Source organism: Felis catus, chromosome B4, assembly GCF_018350175.1.
Source record: "Felis catus isolate Fca126 chromosome B4, F.catus_Fca126_mat1.0, whole genome shotgun sequence".
NCBI lineage: Eukaryota > Metazoa > Chordata > Mammalia > Carnivora > Felidae > Felis > Felis catus.
The window spans coordinates 124678314-124697522 of record NC_058374.1 but is presented as its reverse complement, the minus strand read 5'-3'; the positions used below and the strand labels follow the sequence as shown (position 1 = coordinate 124697522).

The 19209-nt window shown below is 47.3% G+C and overlaps 1 protein-coding gene and 1 long non-coding RNA gene across 12 annotated transcripts in view; one reads left to right on the top strand and one right to left on the bottom strand.

Annotated features, from left to right (window-relative positions):
• LOC123386711 overlaps positions 1 to 19209 on the top strand; it is a 49863-nt gene that overhangs the window by 11349 nt on the left and 19305 nt on the right. The gene's annotated exons all lie outside the window — the stretch shown is intronic.
• The window catches only part of CHST11 (carbohydrate sulfotransferase 11), a 267881-nt gene continuing 266271 nt past the window's right edge, over positions 17600 to 19209 (bottom strand). For all 9 annotated transcript variants that reach the window (XM_045062253.1, XM_045062254.1, XM_011284184.4 and 6 more), the window contains one exon: positions 17600 to 18763. In XM_045062253.1, coding sequence (XP_044918188.1) covers positions 17909 to 18763 — 855 coding nt within the window. In that variant the 3' untranslated portion in view covers positions 17600 to 17908. The remainder of the gene's footprint in view (positions 18764 to 19209) is intronic.

Here is a 19209-nt window from a genome sequence, read left to right as displayed (position 1 = left end):
GAGAGAGAGAGAGAGAGAGAGTAAGAGAGAGACAGAGCACAAGCAGGAAAGGGGTAGACAGAGAGGGAGACACAGAATCCAGAACAGGCTCCAGGCTCCCAGCTGTCAGCACAGAACCGTGAGACCATGACCTGAGCCAAAGTCAGAGGCTCAACCGACTGAGCCACCCAGGCGCCCCTCCCTTTCCCCTCTTTAAGTCAGTCCGTGTCAGATTTGCCCCAATGCCAAGATAATTGATTTTAAATAGGCTTTCTTAAGACTTTTAAAACGTGGGGCGCCTGGGTGGCGCAGTCGGTTAAGCGTCCGACTTCAGCCAGGTCACGATCTCGCGGTCCGTGAGTTCGAGCCCCGCATCGGGCTCTGGGCTGATGGCTCGGAGCCTGGAGCCTCTTTCCGACTCTGTGTCTCCCTCTCTCTGCCCCTCCCCCGTTCATGCTCTGTCTCTCTCTGTCCCAAAAATAAATAAAAAAACGTTGAAAAAAAATTAAAAAAAAAAAAAAAGACTTTTAAAACGTATAAATAGATGATGCCTTTCCTATTTAAGCACATCTTCTTCACTTCCTACTAAGTATGATAATGGATAACGAGAAAAACGCTCCCTTCAGAGTTTCACAATCTAGTGGAGGAAAAACATACAAACATAACTAATCTGAGTTTGGCGAATGTTGTATTATTCTTAACGGCTCACAGACAGTATTTAGGGAATGGAGAATAAGCTCGTGGTCTCTCTGTGACCCCGGTTGGGTATTCACAGAGCCTCTGAATGACTCTCAAATACAGAAGTAAAATTTTAAGTCAGTAGAATTACCTTGTGCTTTGCTTTTATCACTTCGACTGCAGATTTGTAAATTAACAAATGGAAATTCGAAGTGACAGGCAGGTGTGAAAGAGAACTCCCAGAAACAGCTGCTTTAGGGAATAATATTGAAAATGTATAAAAGCTGTTAATAAATAAAAAGAAGCCCATATGTGTATTTTTAAAATCCCAAACACTTCTTTCCTGGCTTCTTCACAATCCCTAAGTATAAATAGCTTTTTTTTTTTTTTAATTAACCAAATCTGCCCAGATTTCCAAAGACCCTCAAGGAAGCATAAAGGATAAGCTATGAGTCAATGTAAAAGATCAAGTTAGAAATGGTGGTTGTTGAAAAGGAAAGTGGAGCAGGTGCGAAACCCAGAGCTGAGGCTCACAAACGAACAGAAGTGCTGGACAGGGAAAGAGGTGGGGAGGGGGGACTGACACCAGAGCAGCCTCATTAAAATCCTTAGTGGAGCCTTTGGATTCTCTGAGCTCCTCTGCAGGGTGAAGTGGTGGGGAAGCCCCCTTCCACCCCTTCCACCACCGCCAGCCACCAAAGAGGCTCCTCCGTGTCTCCTTTAAAAAATTTTTTTAATGTTTATTTTCGAGAGTGAGAGAGACGGTGTGAGCAGGGGAGGGGCAGAGAGAGAGGGAGACACAGAATCCGAAGCGGGCTCCAGGCTCCGAGCTGTCAGCACAGAGCCCGACACGGGGCTGGAACTCACGAACCGCGAGATCGTGACCTGAGCCGAAGTCGGACGTTTAAATGGCTGAGCCACCCAGGCGCCCCAATGTGTCCCCTTTTTAGACTGGACATCTGCGTGGGATTTCGTGTGGACACAGAGTTTGGCAGTTCTGTAAAAGTGTAAAAGAGGGCTATTGCATCAGCATGTAGGACCACGTCACAGGGCGGAAGGTGTACCTGGACGGCGGCCCTAAATCAGGTCCAAATCACAAAAGCAAGCAAGACAGACAGACCTCGGGAGTCCTGGCAGGTACTTGATAAAATAAATAGAACACGAAGTTCCCGACAGTGCTGAGGGCTCCAGACAAAAAGGCAGGGTCAATCAGAAGTCATTCCAGATCGATATCGTGACCTGAACGGCAATCTCAAGTCATTGGGAAGGAACGACCTTGACATCCATGTAGGAACGGTGCTCAAAGAGAGCTGCTGGGGGAAGAGTTTAAACCTCAGAATTAGAGAGAGGCTTTTCCAGGGACTTAAAAAGAAAGAAAACATTGAGGGGTAGAAGAAGAAAACAAACTTGGAATTCACCCCTGTAAGTATAGAGAACAGCAAAGGAAGGCTCTGGAGAACACGTATCTGAAGCTAAGAGCTGGGGGTTGTCCGTGTTCCTGCAGGGTGGCTGGGTTGACCTTTCACCTGACCTTTGCCATAGGCCACGTTGACCTTTCTTTTGGAAGTCAAAAGGGGGTTGGTAAGAGGTAAGGCAACACGTTATCAACCTCAGATCCCACAGCTGCAAGGACCCTCGTGGGGAGCACTGCCCGTTTGACACGGGGGCTTTTCTGAAAGAGAGGTTGTCTGGACACTCCCATCATGCAGTTAGTGTCAGCATACCAACTTCTGCACATCGGTCCCCAGAAGCAAGAGAAGCACAGATACAAACCCGACTCTTAAAGAGATTTCAGATTTCTGGGTTAATCCACACACCTGGTCTCCACTGCATTCCTGGTAGGATCCCAATGACTATATTTTAAACGGGGCGCCGGGGTGACTCCGTTAAGCCTCTGACCGCGGCTCAGGGCATGATCTCACAGTTCAGGAGTTCGAGCCCCGCGTCGGGCTCTCTGCTATCAGCACAGAGCCCGCTGCGGATCCTCTGTCCCCCACCCCCTCTGCCCCTCCTCTGCTCGTACTCTCTCGCTCTCAAAAATAAATAAACTTAAAAAAAAACACCATAATTATATTTAAAATGACTAAATCAGCGTGCCAGACGCTGTGGCAGGCACTAGGAATGTGGGGGTCATAACACACGAATTTACAAGTCCCGTAGTTTGAGAACAGAATGAAGTGAAATCGAGACGTTACAATTCACCCTGCAAATAAAAAGAGAGAGCAAGCCACTGTAGCGATGAAAAATGTATTTAGAAAGTGGTGACAAAAATCTAGATGTATCACTTACGTTTAAGTTGAGAAGCTGAAATCTGGTAAAGAGCCACTGACAAAATTATGAACAAAATCTAATTATCTGCTGCTGAAGGCGTCACACTTACAAGAGAAAGTCCCATGTAAACTAAATGCTCTGTGAAGAGCACAGCTGAGGAGAGCCTGCTATCGTATATTACGGAATGAGGTCCCACGACGGGAAAACATACGTGATTCCTCTCGATGCGTCGTCGAGGCTGACGAACATGAAGCATCTCCAGGAGAAAATCCAGATATTGGATTATCTAATGGGAAAACGCATAATTTTCCTAGCAGTATAAGAAAAAAAATACTAAACTGAGGTACCTTCTAGGCACCATTAATCATGGTTTTAACTAACAAAAATAAAGTGATAAAGCCCAGTGCTGGCAATCAAGAAGAAATATGTATTCAATTGCCTAGTGCCACCGTAAATGGTATTCTTCTGTCTAGAGCCAGTTACAAAACTGGGACCAGTAACACAAACTATGAAACTGCTCAAATCCTTTGTTCTGGTATTGCTGCCGAATCTCCAGGAAATATCCTTAAAAAAAAAAAAAAAAAGCTTGCCAATATGAACATTGTAAAAAAAAGAAAAACATTCTTTATAATTTTGTTTTAACAATTAGAGAACTACTCCAGATTCTCAGTGGGAAGGGGTTAATTAAATAAGCTACAGCTATTGAAGCAACAAGCAGACGTCTGCGTTGGACCATGAGGGATGAACGCAGTCCAGAATTACCTTCCCCCACACACAAACCAGAAAAATGGACAAAGGCTAGGAATCAACTGTTTTCAGACACCAGACAGCAGGCCGAATGTGACTGGGATCCCTGAGGAAAGAGAGCAGTTGAGATGAGGTCCGCCATTTTCAAGTCCCCCTGTCAGGAGGTAATTTGCAGGGTGTGGCTCACCAAGGAGAATCCCAGACCCAGCCGACCAGTCCCTGTGAACTGAGGAGACGGACTGATGTCCTGGGAGGCCAAGGGGGCTAGGATTGGCAGAGTAGGGTACCCAAGTGAGGAGAGCCATGCTGAGAAAGAGCTTCTGGAATTTAGACAGGGGTCTTCTTAAGTCTTTGACTAAATGCCCGTGAGTGCCTATGTGGAGTAAAATCCCACAAGGCTGGACAAGGACAACTCCCAAGGAAATAATTCCCAAAGTTACACGGTGCCGGGGTTTATTTGCGTCTCCTCTACCGGAGTGAAAGATCCCACTGAATATTCAGGGCACTAAGTAGGGTCCTTGGAAAGGTGACATCTTCCAAATGGGGTTCAATTAGTGCTAGGATAAAAAGCAGTCTAAAACCACCTTAAATGACTTTTTACTACCAAAACTCAGTCCAGAAAAGTTAGATAGCTTAATTAATCATGTATCTGTTAAGTAAAATGGATGCGTAATGAAAGGTCTTCCAGCAACGACGCAATGAAAATTCCCGGTTCGGATGGCTTCACAGGTGAATTTTACTTAACATCTGAGGAAGAAATATTATAATGTCTACACAGGTTCTTCCAGAAAATACAAGAAGGAGCCCTTCCTAAGTCATGTTATGAGGTCAGCATTCTCCTGACATCAAAACCAGGTGAAGACATTATAAGAAAAGGAAAACTACAGGACAATATTTCCCACGAACACAGATGCAAAATCCTTAACAAAATAGAAGATTGGCCACCTCAGTTTGCCGATACAGGGCACCTGCCAAAGACCTCTAGCTGGCATCATACGTTATAGTCAACAATGGAGTGCTTTCCTCCCAACCACCTCTATTAAACCTTGTGTGGGAGTTTAGAGCCAGTGCAATAAACAAACAAAAAAACAAACCTGCTGGGGGAAACGATACGACATGATATCAAGGCTAACTATGAAACTATACTAATTACGACGCTGCGAGGTCAATGGAACAGAATAGGATCCAGAGAGATACCCACATATATGTGGTCACTTGGTTTTTGACAAAGCACCAACAGGAGAAAAATACAGTTTTTTCTGATAAATGGCACTCAAAAAGAATATCCAGATAGTCTTAACTAGGGCCCTTCATACCGTTTGCAAAATTAAACAAATGTAGACTTAAATGTGAGAGCGGAAGCTTTAACTCCTCTGTAAGAAAGCCCTGGAGAAAACCTTGAAGGCTTCAGGGAGGGGCAAAGGTCACATAGGACACAATCTGCCACAAAATAAACATCCACGCATTGGATTCATCAATATTAAAATTTTTTCATCTTCCAAAGATGCTATTAGGAAGGACAAAGAGGCAAGAGACAGACTGGAAGAAAAGATTTGCAAAACATGTGTCTGAAAAGGACTCTCGTGCGACATTTACAAAGAAATCCCACAAACTGATACCAAGAAGAACAAGCCAATTCTCAAAATAGGCAGAAGATTTGAATGAGCACTTCTCCGGAGAAGATATGTAAAAGTGTTTATAAAATAATATAATGTCAATAAACACACAAAAGTGTCTAATCCATGTGTCCACGATGGTAAGTCTCAGAAATGAATCTGAAAATTATTTTGATTCAGTATTCACTGAAGTATTTTTAAATAAGGTTTTCTTGAACAAACTTTTTTTTATTATTATTATTAAAGAGCCTAAGTTCATTGAACTAGAGCATCGGTGATCATGGATTTGAGTGACAAGATGCCAAATTTCCAACCTTTACCTCGTGGCAACACATCCCAACGTGTGAACTCGAGAGCGAAGAATACAGCCACGAGGATATCACCTACGTGTCATTTTTAGAGTGTGCAAAATTTCAGAGAGGATGGTAGGCTGATTCTTATCAGGCTAATCATTTCTAGCTCCAGGTTCCTTTCTGGGAGGAGAATGAAGCCTGCTCTTTGTTGAGGGAGCCGAGGAATCAGGAGCGGCCCCTGGCTCGGAAGAGATGACAGGCACTCTGTTCTCCAAAGCACGCGGCTGTCTTTTCAAGAAGGAACTGGCGTTTGGATCTTGCTGCTGGAGACCTCCATCTGCAGCATAAGAATAGCGCAGCAGAATGCGGTCCCTGCTGCTTTGCTCTCGTTTGTGTTGTATCAATCACAGATCCAACGAGAATTCGCTTGCTTTCGTTTTTTTTTTTTTTTTTTTTTTTTTTTTTTGCAAAATCGCTGGGATTCTCTGTTGTCTGCCAGGGAGGTGGAAGCGGATGGATGCTTCCAGATGGGGGTCCTGGCTTTGGGCTCAGTGCTGTCAGAACACCTGGAGGCTTGTCTGGCAATGTACGGTTCGAGCGCGGGGACTGGCATTGTGTCACGAGGGACCGGAACAAACACAGATCCTGGCGTCTCTCGCCTATGTTTCTGTCTGAAAATTCACATCTACCTACGAGGGTTGGGCCAGGACTGTGTACCGACCAGCGTCGTACTCCATGAGCTTCTTGGAATTAGCCTGGTACAGAAAGAGCAGGAGGTTTGGACCTTGGCTCCCTCACGTACTTAACCTCTCTGGGCCTTAGTGTCCCCATCTGTAAAATTAGGGTAGTACAAGTTGACAGTTCCTTTCCGCAACGCTTGGACCCGGTGTGTTTTAGGCTTCAGAAATTGTCAAATTTCAGAAAAATAATGCTGCACACACCACGCGTGTTACCTAGTACTCCAGGAGGGCGCAGGGCTGTCTCCCCTCACGAAACACATTAATATTTCTGCAGGGAAATGTATCGCTATTTACAGTAAGTGGGATAAATAAAGGCTATAATTAGCCTCATGTTAGTTTAGGTCAGGTTTTGCTGCCGAGTGAGCCTGCTGTAAATCTATAAAAAGACTTTTGGTTTTCAAGGGTTATAGATTTCAAAACTGCAGATAAGGGGTTGTGGAACCGAATGATATCCAGGGGTCACTGCTAGGCCACAGGGCTTTTCTGTGAAGAGAATAGGATAACCATCGTATCACGGAAACCACCAGCTTTTGCGCAAATTAGGACGGAAACCTTCTGGGTGATCACAGCCCCTGTGCCCGTGACTTGGCAAGTAGAGTAAGAGAAATGCATCCTTTCCTTCAGGGTAAATATCAGGTGTCAGCCCCATCCTCAGCTAGGCACCTCCTGTGCAGTGCACAACCTGTACAACCAGACGCTATACAACCCGTGGCCCTGATTGTACCCACATCTCAGGGTCGCTGGAGGAATAAGCAATACTATGAGAAATCTCCCTTCCCCGAAGCTACGGTTCTACTTCAGACTGTCCCTTGTGCTCTGGAAGAATGCTTCTCCAATGTGAATGTGCACATGAATCACCTGGCTTCTCAAAATGCAGGAGGGCTGAGTGAAACACGGCGTTTCTAGCAAGCTCCCAAGTAGTATCGTGCTGCTGGTCCACGCATCACAGTTTGAGTAGTAAGGTTCTAGACCTACTTATCCATCTTCCTCTGGATGTCCCGCGTGAACTTAATTAAGCATGTCCCGTACCGGAGTCATGACCCCTCCAGAAACCTGTTTCTGTTCCTGATTCCCTGACCTCCATTAACGGACCGTCTCCAGCTACCATCTCCCAAGCTGGGAACGTGCCAAGCCTGCTTGCCTCCTCATTTCCTCTACCTCACCCCCACATCGATCAGTCGCTAAAAGCCACAGATTCCACCTCCTTGGCATTTCCCCCATTCAGGCATTTTTGAGCTGGACAATTCTCTTTTGTGGAGATCTGTCCACTGGGGACAGAGTCACCCCTGATTCAGAGCCGCTGCTCCAATCTCTCGCCTTCTCTCCATTTCTCCCGCCACTGACTTGTTACCACGTCTTTCCCAAGGATAGTCTGCTGTTTCATCTTTGTGTATATTTTAATTATCCTATAACAATCTGTTAACATTTCTGTGTTCTCCACTTGAGCGCGAGTCCTAAGAATTCCCACATTCTTGGCATCCTGCACAGGGTCTGACATAGACAATGCCTAACACAAGTTTGAGTGAATGAGTGAGAGGACGAATAAATGAATGATTCAATCCCCTCACAGCTGCAGGTTTCTAGAAGGCGTGGGGAAGCTTAGGAAGTCAGCTCACGGGAGATCTGCCCCAGGGCTGGAGTAATCCTGTGCGTGTCTGGAGAGACCCTGACCGTGCAGAGCGGGCTGTGAAGACAGAGGGACGTCCAAAGCGGTTCTGTCCCCCAGATACTCCCACCTGCCCGTCAGCCTCTCTCTTTTTAAAAAAAAATTTTTTTTTAACCTTTATTTATTTTTGAGACAGAGAGAGACAGAGCATGAGAACGGGGGAGGGTCAGAGAGAGAGGGAGACACATAATCTGAAACAGGCTCCAGGCTCTGAGCAGTCAGCACAGAGCCCGACGCGGGGCTCGAACCCACATACCGCGAGATCGTGACCTGAGCCGAAGTCGGCCGCTCAACCGACTGAGCCACCCAGGCGCCCCCCGTCAGCCTCTCTCTTAAGTAAGCTGTTTTCGTCTGGCCTCTCGACCCTGCTTAGAAAGCTCGCTTGTGCCACTGCTGCTCGATCCAGAGTGCACGGTGCAGTGTAGGTAAGAGCTGCTTGGACACAATCTCTTCATCCTGAACAGCTGCGCTTGAAACCTGGTTTAGGGCTTATGGTTTTTTTTTTTTCTTTTTTTAATGTTTATTTATTTTTGACAGAGAGAGAGCGAGAGTGAGAGTAGGAGCCGGGGAGGGGCAGAGAGAGAGGGAGACACAGAATCCAAAGCAGGCTCCGGGCTCCGAGCTGTCAGCACAGAGCCCGAGGCGGGGCTCGAACTCACGGACCACGAGATCGTGACCTGAGCTGAAGTCGGACACTCAACCGACTGAGCCACCCAGGCACCCCTAGGGCTTATGCTTGAAACACAGATTGGCTTGTTTGGTTTGGACTATGAGAATACATATAGTATATGCGTTCCGTTCGGTAGACTCACGACCTCCTCCGAGACCCCCCCCAGCTGGAATTTCATTCTTGCCACTGGCTTTTAGTTAAAGTCCGACCTTTAGGAATAGTTTGTCTGAATTTGCTGATAATCGGTCCAGCTGTTTTGACAAGATACTTGTAATAGACAACTGTGAGACAATAGAAAAAATATACATTGGTCTCTGCCCTGGTTCCTAAAGCTCCTAAAACCCTTGTAATTTCCTGAGTGACCAGAGCACACAGAGAGAGCTTCTGTGGTTGCAGTATTTGGTCTTTGACCCGGTTCTTGACACAGAGCTCCAAAATCCCTTGGAATTTTCTAGGTGATAGCTGTATTTTTTGCTCGACTGAGGTGACGCTTGGTGGGCTCCTGGATGGGGGCTGCTCACCAGAAAGACCACGCCATGATTAGGAGCTTGGAATTTTCAGCCCCACTCCCCATCCTCCAGAGAGGGGAGAAGGGCTAGAAATGGAGTTAATGATCGATCGTGCCTACATGATGAGGCCTCTGTAAAAATCCCCAAAGTGTGAAGTTTGGCGAGCTCCCAGGTTGGTGAACACTAGGAGATCCTGGGAGAGTGGCACGCCTAGAGAGGGCTTGGAGGGCTCCGTGCCCCTCCCCAAACCTTGCCCTGTGTATCTCTTCCATCTGCATATTCCTTTTTTTTAAATTTTTTAAAGGCTTCTTTATTTTTGAGAGAGAGTGAGAGCAGGGGAAGGCCAGAGAGAGAGGGAGACACAGAACTTGAAGCAGGTTCCAGGCTCTGGGCCATCAGCACAGAGCCTGACACAGATCTTGAACCCATGAACTGTGAGATCAGGACCTGAGCCAAAGTCAGATGCTTAACCGACTGAGCCACCCAGGCGCCCCGCCATATTCTTTTATAATAAACCGATAAGCAGTTAGGAGACTGTTTTTCTGAGTTTCACGAGACACCGTAGCAAATTCATCTAACTTGAAGAAGGGGTCATGGGAACCTCCGTTTTATAGCCAATGGGTCAAAAGTCCAGGTGACAATGAGGACTTGTGACTGGCATCTGAAGTGGGGGGTTAGTGTCTTGCAAGACTGAGCCCTTAACCTGTGGCGTCTGACACTATTGCCAGGTAGATAATGTCAGAATTGAGTTGAACTGAAGGACACCCAGCCGGTGTCGCAGAGAAAACGCCTCGCATCTGGTGTGCGGAGGGTGGGGTGTGGGTGTGACTGCGGTGTGAGGGGTAAAGGGGACACACGGGAGGGGAGCTAGTTTGTCCTATCTCAACAACACAGGCAGAAACTTAATAGACCGTCTAGTTGCCTGTGACTGTTAGTCTGAACTTTCCCCTTTTTGTCTTCACAGCTCTTTTGTTTTCTCTTTAGTGTCTTTCAAGTTTTCAACTTTCAGCTTTTGCCCACTTTGGCTAAAGTTTTCATCTCTTCCCATGTCTGTCTGCAAGACCGTCATCCCCCAAGCCTGGACTTCTGTCCGCTTCCCCTCTTGGCCCACCAGTGATGCCAATTTCGGTGGGCCAGGAGTCAACCCGACCTGGGTTTAATTCTGGCTCTGCCACTTATTAGATGAGTGATTTAGCGGAAGTTACTTATTCTAATCTTCTGCTTCTTTACCTGCAAAAAGGGTCCAGGCATCTACCTTGCTGGTCGGTGTGAGGAGGAGATGGAAAGCATTTAACACCGTGCGGTAAATGTTGTGAGTTAATAAGTTAGCCACTTTTATGGTCAGCTTTCTTTATGAAACTATGTACCTTTGGAAGAAACGGTATTAAAAGGAAACATTCCCAAGCCACCTACAGTTGAATCTGTGCTTTTTGAGCAAACAAGCTCAGTGTATAGGTATCATTCCTTTATTTATTTATCTTGAGAGAGCGAGAGAGCATAAGCAGGTGAGGGGCAGAGAGGAGAGACGAAGTCCCAAGCACAGATGGCACAGAGCCTGATGCGGGGCTTGATCTCACGAACCCTGAGATGGTGACCTGAGTCAAGATCAAGAGTCGGAGGCTTAACCGACTGAGCCACCCGGGCGCCCCAGGTATGATTCCTTTAGACAGAGGTCCTTTCTTCCTTCATTTCTGCTTCAGGCATTTCCCCTTCATCTTGTTGCTAGTTTGGTTCCAGGCACAAAGTTGTTTCTGGCTTGATCTGTCAGGTAGAGATCCAGGGCTGGCCTCAGCCATAAATACCTTCTCCGGCTGATGGTTTGTCTAAACCAATGTGAAATCCAAGGCTTTGCCATTCTTCCATAATGGCACACTCTATTATTTTTATTTTATTTATTTTTTTTGGATGCACTCTATTATTTTAAAAAACAAACACTGAAAATTAAAAAAGATGAATACAGAGAATGGTTTTTATTCCAGTCTCTTGCATTTCAAACAGGAATTGGGAGCCTGCATTTCCTTGGTAGACCATTTGGAAAGAGGAGTCTAAACCTTGGTTCCCACCTTGGATCTGGGTGTGAGTTCTTCCTTTCCTGAATCTGCCTTTACCTTTTTATTTTCCTTTCTCCTTATTTCTTTTTTTCCATCTTAATCTTATTCTCATGCTGTTCCCTTTACATCCCTTCTTGAAGCAGTTGACGCCTCTCTGGTGTCATCTAATTGCTAATCAACCTCTTTGGCATAAAGAGCCACAGAGGAGGATTTGGGCCCATCGTTTAGAGAATGTCACAGTTGGAAGGGCTCAGAGGTCACCTAACTTCTGGTTCCCAAACTGTGTTCCCTACAACCCAAGGGGGCCGTGGAGGTCCACAGGAACTTTATGGGGAAAAGAAGCTCAGGTGGTCCTCAAACTAGTCAACCACATCACCTCTGCTTCATCTGTTTTACAGATGAGCGTTTAACATACAAAAAAAAATTAAGAGGCTCGTTTTTCCTTTTAATTGAAAATCACAGATCTAGCTCACTTCTTACATTTCACAGGTGAGGGAAGTGAGGCCCAAACAGGAAGTGATTACCTCTAGGGGACACACAGCCCCTTGGTGGATGAACGAGGGCTAGCAACGTCAAGGGTTCTTATTTATCGCAACTGAGATAAATAATTCAGCTATTACTATTTTCCTCTTTCAAAGAGGCAGTATATTTGTACATAGTCCTTCGCCAGCTATGTGTTTGAAATCAGCAGGCTGCTTCTAGTCCGACTGTTCTATCCAGGGGTTGTTGTGAAGTGGGGAAGACGGTGGTGCTGGGGGAGGATTGTAAAATGGGGGAAAGATTGTTTGTTTCCCATGTCAGTCTTGCTAGAATCCCCCTTACCGTTTCATATTGGAAACACTAGACCCAAGATGTCTGATAAACTCCCTTTGGTGAACGTAGACTGGACTAGTCTTCCCACTTCCTGTAAGTCCTCTAGGACCCCGAGGGGCCATAGCCATTGACCACAATGTGCCGGCAGGAATGTGGGGACTGGCTGTGCAAAGCTCAGAACTGCACTGCGAGAGGGATTTCCCTCCCCAGAGATCTGTTCTCCACCAAGCCCTCAGGGGTCTGCTGCCTCAAATGTCTTCCGGGCCAATGGTTCCTGGTCTTTTTGGATCTTGTGACTCTTTGAGAAAATGTTTGAAAACACTTTGGGGGCTGATCTGGAGCTGCCGATGCCTTATTTTCTTACATCAGCCAATGTCTATTATAAAAGTTATTCCAACACCAGAAATGTAGGAAAGATACCACTTGAGAAAGAGGAACTCTTCCCAAGAAAGGACACTTGGGCACTGGGTGCTAATGATTCTGCCTGGTGCTACTGTTCACTTGGAGGTGGGTCAATAATGACCTCACCCTGGCCCAGCCCTGACAACGTTCTAGGCCACAGGCTCCTTAGTTTTTGTAGCTTCTACAATGTCAGAGGGCACCACCGGCACCATCAGAAATACTGACCGATTAGCCACTGACAAGAGGGCATTTCAGTCTTATTCCGAGAATTATCGAAGACTGGAGATGTTCTCGTTCAGCCTTGCTTCCCACTGACATTTCCCACTGTCCCAGATGAGTCAGGGACAGGACATGACCAAGTTATGTCCACTCATTACATTAAAAAGAAATGCATTCTCCATTAACTTGAGACAACTAAGCTCTGTGGTCTGGACATCTCCCAAGCAGATGGGACCAGAGCAAGGACGACCGGGACACCAGGAATGGGGGGAGCTGGCCTCTGGGGGCGGATGGACACTCCACTGGTGGTGGACATATTACAAACCGTATCTGGCATGGATGAGAATGGGATACATTTTTAAATCCAATATTCTCATGCTAAACGTTTAGGTAATACCTTTAAAGAAATTAGAATAGAGAAACAGCATTGGCAAAATAGAAATAAGTAGGTAAGTCATTTCTATCAATAAAGCCAAAATATGCCCCTCAAGGGAGCAGAAAAAAGCTATCTGGGGCATCTGGAAAGGAACAGATTTGGACCTGGAAAATTGGAGTCCACAGGGCAGGTCTGCAACTTCTGGACAGTAGATAGCCGCTTAGTGGCAGTCGTCTGGTGGCCAGAGCATGGGCCTCTGAAGGCACATTAACCCATACTGGAACACTGGCTTTGTCACCAAAGTCGTTTAACCTCTCAGAGACTCTGTTTCCTTGTTTTTCCCATGGATGGTGGGACCGCGTGATCATGGGGCACGCATCACTCTGCAGAATTTGTAGGCAAAACAGGAAGGAAGAAACCCTTCCACTAAACAGGAAGGGTTCAGATCGGTGGCGGCCTTTACCATGGCCAAGACTGCCAACGGGGTCCACGTCTCTGTTTCTCTCTCCCCATCCTTTGGTGCATACGAACAGGGCTCCCCACACGCTAAGGAACACAGCCCACCCAATCCCTACAGTCTTTTGTCAATGAGCCATGAAGAAACCATACACAGAGAAAAGCTTTTTTTTTTTTTTCTTCTTCAATTTAATTGAAGTTACTTAGAAAAATAATCAGGCTTGAATGGCTTTTCCTGGAGGAAGGTTCATGAACATTTCACGCTTTTGTTGGCAATGTGGAATTCAGCTTTCTTGAACAGTACAGTAAGATACAGGGAGAGTTTTCTAAAACAAGCCCTCTACTGCATACAAATATGTAAAAAAAAAAAAAAATCACACTCCACAAAGATGTTAAATTATATGTGCATATACCATACTGAGCATGCTCATAAGAAAATAGTACGGGCGGCTCCTTCTGTACCTGATAAAGAGTAGCAAACTGAAATTCGCCTGTGAACAGCCAAGGGGCAAGCTGGTTATGGTGGTCCTGTTGCCTGTTCATAGGGTCCAGTCAGTCGTGATGAGAAAAGGCTGGAAGAAGTGCTGGTCGTAGGAACTTGGGGGGACTTGTAGGAACTTGGGGGAGCCATACGGTCAGTCCGGCTGACATAGGAGTGGGCGAGGAAGGGATTCTGGTCACAAGGACTGCACAGAACAGGGCAGCTGAGATTGTGTGTGTGTAGGGCAGGGCTGGTCTGCGAGAGAGTTGCTCTCTCACCCACCAGGGACACTGTCCCTTGGCTTTTGGCCAAGTTACAACAGGAACTTCTGTAATCGCTAACGCAGCAGTGGTCCAGACCCCCCCCCCCCCCCATCTAAGTGCGCGAGCAACTTGCTTTTTTTCTGAGAACTTTCTACCAGCAGGAAGTAGCTCCTTGTGCTTCCACACCCTTGCTCTCAGGAGGGTGAAACTCACCTGGGTAGGAAGGAGACGGGAAGGTCCCCTCTGAGACAACCACAGGTCGGCAGAAGCCTTTCTTCCCAGACCAGCTGGGGAGGCAGATGGGGGGAGGGTGGCATTGTCTGGAGAAGCTGCAGGAATTCAAACCCTGTGGCTAATATTCTCGCGTTTTCCAACCAAAGGGATAGGTTGAGCAGGAATGTCCTTGTAAATACTACCCTCACTGTACCTGGTTTTGAAAACACAGCAGCACCTTTGAAAAGTGGCCTAAAGATAGGACACCTGGCTGTACTTTTCTCCAGCTAAGCATGCAATGAAAAAGCGTTTTCAAACAGTTTTCCTTAAAAAAAAACAAAAAAAAACCCAAAAAAAACCAAAAAAAACCAAAAAACCCCCAAAACACAAGCTTTTGCTTCCCAGGCACATTTTTACCCATGGATTCTTTTACACCAAGGACACAGAATACTTTCTACATTCTGCAGAACAGTTGATTCAATTTCTTAAAAAGTTTTTATGCCATTAGAAAATAAAGTGTGAACATAAAGCACAAGGGGAAAAGTCCCTCGTTGCAGAACGACACTGAAGTCGTGTCCCTTGGAGGACAGTCCTTCTCACTTGAGAGAAGATGGTGAAAGGCGGTACTCTGCACATGGCACGAGCAAGCTCACGCAACCCAACAAACATGGCGGCAGGCACACAAAACTTGGGAGATCTACGTGAATTTCCATTGGAAAAACCGAAAAAGCACATGGTGAGCAATTCTAAACTCTGGAATCGAAGAAGTACTTGTCAAGGGTTGAGCCCACTCTGCTTGCATTGAGCAACCTAAGGCTTGAGGAGTAAGGGGACCACTCTGTGGCCTGATGCCACCCCTCCCTCCCTTTCTCTGTCCACACCACCCAAGACAATCCCCTGCTCCCTTTTGGCAGGGATGGAATCATCGCCCAGGGTAGAATCCAGGATTAAAACCATTGCACTGACGTAAAAGTTTCATTCATTTGATAAAGTACCTCTGTTGTTATAAACCAGATAGAGACTGGTGTTCTATTGTTTTGTTTTTGAGAAGGGTCAGGGAAGTAATTTTATCCTTGAAGACCTCAGATCTGCTAAACCAACCTAACCAGAGTATCTTCTGTGCAGCATCTCTGTGAGATGTGCGAAACAGAGTAACCTGGTCACAAAAGTTCAGAAAATGCTACCAACTCAATGATGCTTTGGGGGATTCACAACGCACAGCACACATCCAGGCTCTGAAAAGTCCTATAGAAAGGAAATTGACTTAACTTTGTTTCCCAAGGGTATGTGACCCCCAAAACGCATTTTTTCCCCTTTGTGGCATCACACTAACTTTACACCCCCTAGAAGCTTTGTTCTGTGGGGCACATATCAGGAAACGCTGGACAACGTGTCATTAGCAGAAGCGCGGTTTCTGAGGACAGGGTCCCCTGATCGGAAACAGGACCCAGACTCCCAACTCCAGGGACAGTTGAGGTCTGTCACTCTGTTCAGTAAAACATACTGCCTAACATCTCTATCCGTGGAGGACACAGTTGCTGTGCCCTTCCCCAAGGGGAAAGAGCTTGGAAGAAGGTACAGAACATTTTATAAAAAGCCTTGGCCACCCTCTCCAGTGCACACCTCACTCACATTCAACAAAATAATATTCTCGGTGAGACGTGGCAGCTGTGGCTGAGTCGGCTGTGAGCTTTACAATTTGAATCGTTTCTGTGAATAAATTACTCATTTTTTGCTTGTTTAGAATAGTCTCACCCCTTCGCTATATACTGCATCAAAAACAAAAAGCAAACCCCACACCCATCCCACCCGACCCCCTATTATTAGAACTATAATTATTATTATTATATACAGGAGCTGCTACCAACTCACACCCTAGCTCTACGAGGGATGTGGCTCAAACTTCAACCAAGGCATCGAAATGGCTGGAAATGAGAGGCGTGCGCAGATGCGCATTAGCAAGGAACAGGAAGCGGACCGTCTCCGGACTTCCGGAGGAATGGGGTCGTGGGTTGCCGTCACGGAAGGCTGTCCTTGCTGCTCATGCACGGTGGCCGCAAAGGTGTTGATGGTCTCAGCCTCTGGAGGACTTGGGCCTATGTGTACGAATGGCCCGCCTCGGATCTCTACGAGGGAGACACGCCGGGCCTCTGCGGATCCCACACGGCCAAGGCCTGCCACGTCACCGCACTCTCGCCCGTGGCCAAGAAGAGAGAACGCTTTCACCCGGAGATGTGGACGCGGGACTGACGCGACAGGCACTTGGCGAACGTTCCCCTTCCCTCGCCCAAGGCAGGACATCACTAACCAGCCACAGCACCCTCTCGTGCTACGCCTGGCAAATCCGTTCCGGGGCTTAAAGCCAGATGCTACGGATACGTCGGAGTGGACACAGGATCTTTGTCATCTCTTGTGTTGGGCAGTGAACTTGGATTACTCATCAGCTGAAGTGGCCTGTTCTAAGTGTGTTTCAAATCTGGGCCAGAGAGAAAGGCCAATCTGTAGGGGTTACGGACATTCTGGGGTTGTTCAAAACAGCCCAAACCTCATGGTAAGTCCATGAATATCAGGGGATTGCTAATTGCTGAGCTGGGTACTGCATTCACATAAAGCTTTTTGAGGGCCAAGACTATCGGTTTTGTTCAATGCTCCATCCGCGGGGCCTAAACTTAGAGCACATAGTAGTTGCTCAATAAATACTTGTTGACTATAAAGCAACAGCCACTTCACCGTCACAACTGGCACCGCCAGTTAAAAGTTTCTGTAGAAAAGCCTATCCTAACAAACTGCTATTTCTGGTGAAAAGGAAAGGAAAAAACAAAACTACAATCAGTTCTTCTCCTTGGGTTAAAAACAAAAACAAAATCACATTTTTTTTTTTTCTTAGTGCCAGGGGGCTCCTGGGTTGTTGGGAATCTATCCAGAATTAGTCCCTTGCAAAGGTGCCTATTTCTATTTATCTCTCACAGAATTTCAAGATGGCGGCACGATGGGCCTTGCGGTGGGTGTTATCACAGAGCTGGCTCCGCGAGCGCTTAGCAAGGGGGGGCATTCGTGCCCCCACGTGAGCTGCAGCAAGCACAGAACAACACACGCATTTCTTCCGCAAAGACATCAGAATCTTGCTGCCACAAAAAGAAATCTCTACAGAGACCGTTTAAATAACGATAAATAATATTAATTAGAATTTACGGGATGCACAATTCATGGAATTCACCAGAGCACAAGGAAACCTTTGAGACAGCGTTGCAGTATTCCCGTCTAAAACCAAGGACACCCATCCCATCCCCCTGCAAAGACAGCCGTCCTTCCCTACTAAGGATTTTAAATAATTCTCACCATGCTGCTCGCAGCATCATTCCCAAAGAAATATTAATTTACAAAATAACCCAGTATCCATATAATTCTTTTGACAAATAAAAATCTTAAATTAAAAAGCACGACTCTCTCCCTCTCCCACCCCCTTTATTCCAATTTCAGGTAGCTTGGCACTGAGTAATTGAACATTAAAAAATCGAGTTTGTAGACTTCGTACAGCTGCGTTTGGTGCTCGGAGCTGATGTTCTGGAAGAACTCCGTGGTCATTTCGTCAGTAGTTCTCGTAGACTTGGCGTAGGTGGGGAACTTGAGGTAGCTGCCCACCCCCGCCAGCCGCAGCACGTAGTTGGAATCCTCCTCCAGCGTCTCGTACTTGCCCACGAGGTCGTAGCGGATGTGGCACGGGTGGCACAGCGAGTGCACGGTCTGCCAGTGCTCGTTGAAGGGCTCCTCGCGCTGCGTGTGCGGGTCGATGAGATAGGCCACGAACTCCTCGAACCGGACGTCGTCGCCCCTGCGCAGCGCCTCCTGGGTGGCGTTCTTCCGCTGGCGCCGGATGATCTTGGTGCCGTAGCGCTTGTGGAAGGACGTGTTGTACTTCTGCGTGAACTTGTTCCGGTAGGCCGACACCAGCCGCTCGAAGGGCTCCCGCACGAACAGGAACTTCATGTAGCTTTTCAAGCGGTGGTTGATCTCGGGGATGCTGTACTGGTTCAGGGTCTTGAGGTTGGCCGCCACGTGAGCCTCGTTGGCCGGGATCTCCATGGGGTCGCTGTACTTGCCCCGGCCGCTCAGCACCATCATGAGCCGCTTCCAGTTGGTGCACGCCACCTTGGGCACGTAGCAGTAGATGAGCTCGTGGTCCTCGTCCACCACCAGGTGCTTCAGGTCGTTGGGGGTCAGCACCCGCCGCTTGCGGCTCACGGCGCTGTTGGCCCGGCAGGTGTCTGTGACCTGGTCCCGCCTCATCTGGTGCAGGACGGCGGTGTTCGAGAGCTCCAGCTGCAGAGGGGACACAAGGGGGGGGGGAGGGAGAGGAGAAATCAGTGCTGGCACGGGATGTTGCCACTTGGCCACAGCCACCGCCCCGATGGCCGGCGCCGGCCACCAAGATGGCCGGCTGACCACCTGACCGGCCCGTCCTAATCCCCCACCAGCTGCCTCCACTCTTTTTGTTCTTTGTTCCGCGATATTTCCTTCCTAGACCGATAGTAATGGTCACCTCTGTGACTTACCCATCACCCTCTACGTGCCTGGCATTTTACCAGAGCCTCACGTTGGCCATTTTCCCCCCTCTGTGCAACCGTCTTGAAATGACATCGATTTAATAGTGTCAAGTACCCACCACTGTGCCAGATAGAATGCTGCCAGCAATGGGGACGCAGTCAAAAGCTACAGTGGGGAAACTGCCCTTTGGAGCTGATAATCTAGCTGGAAAGAACGAGGGA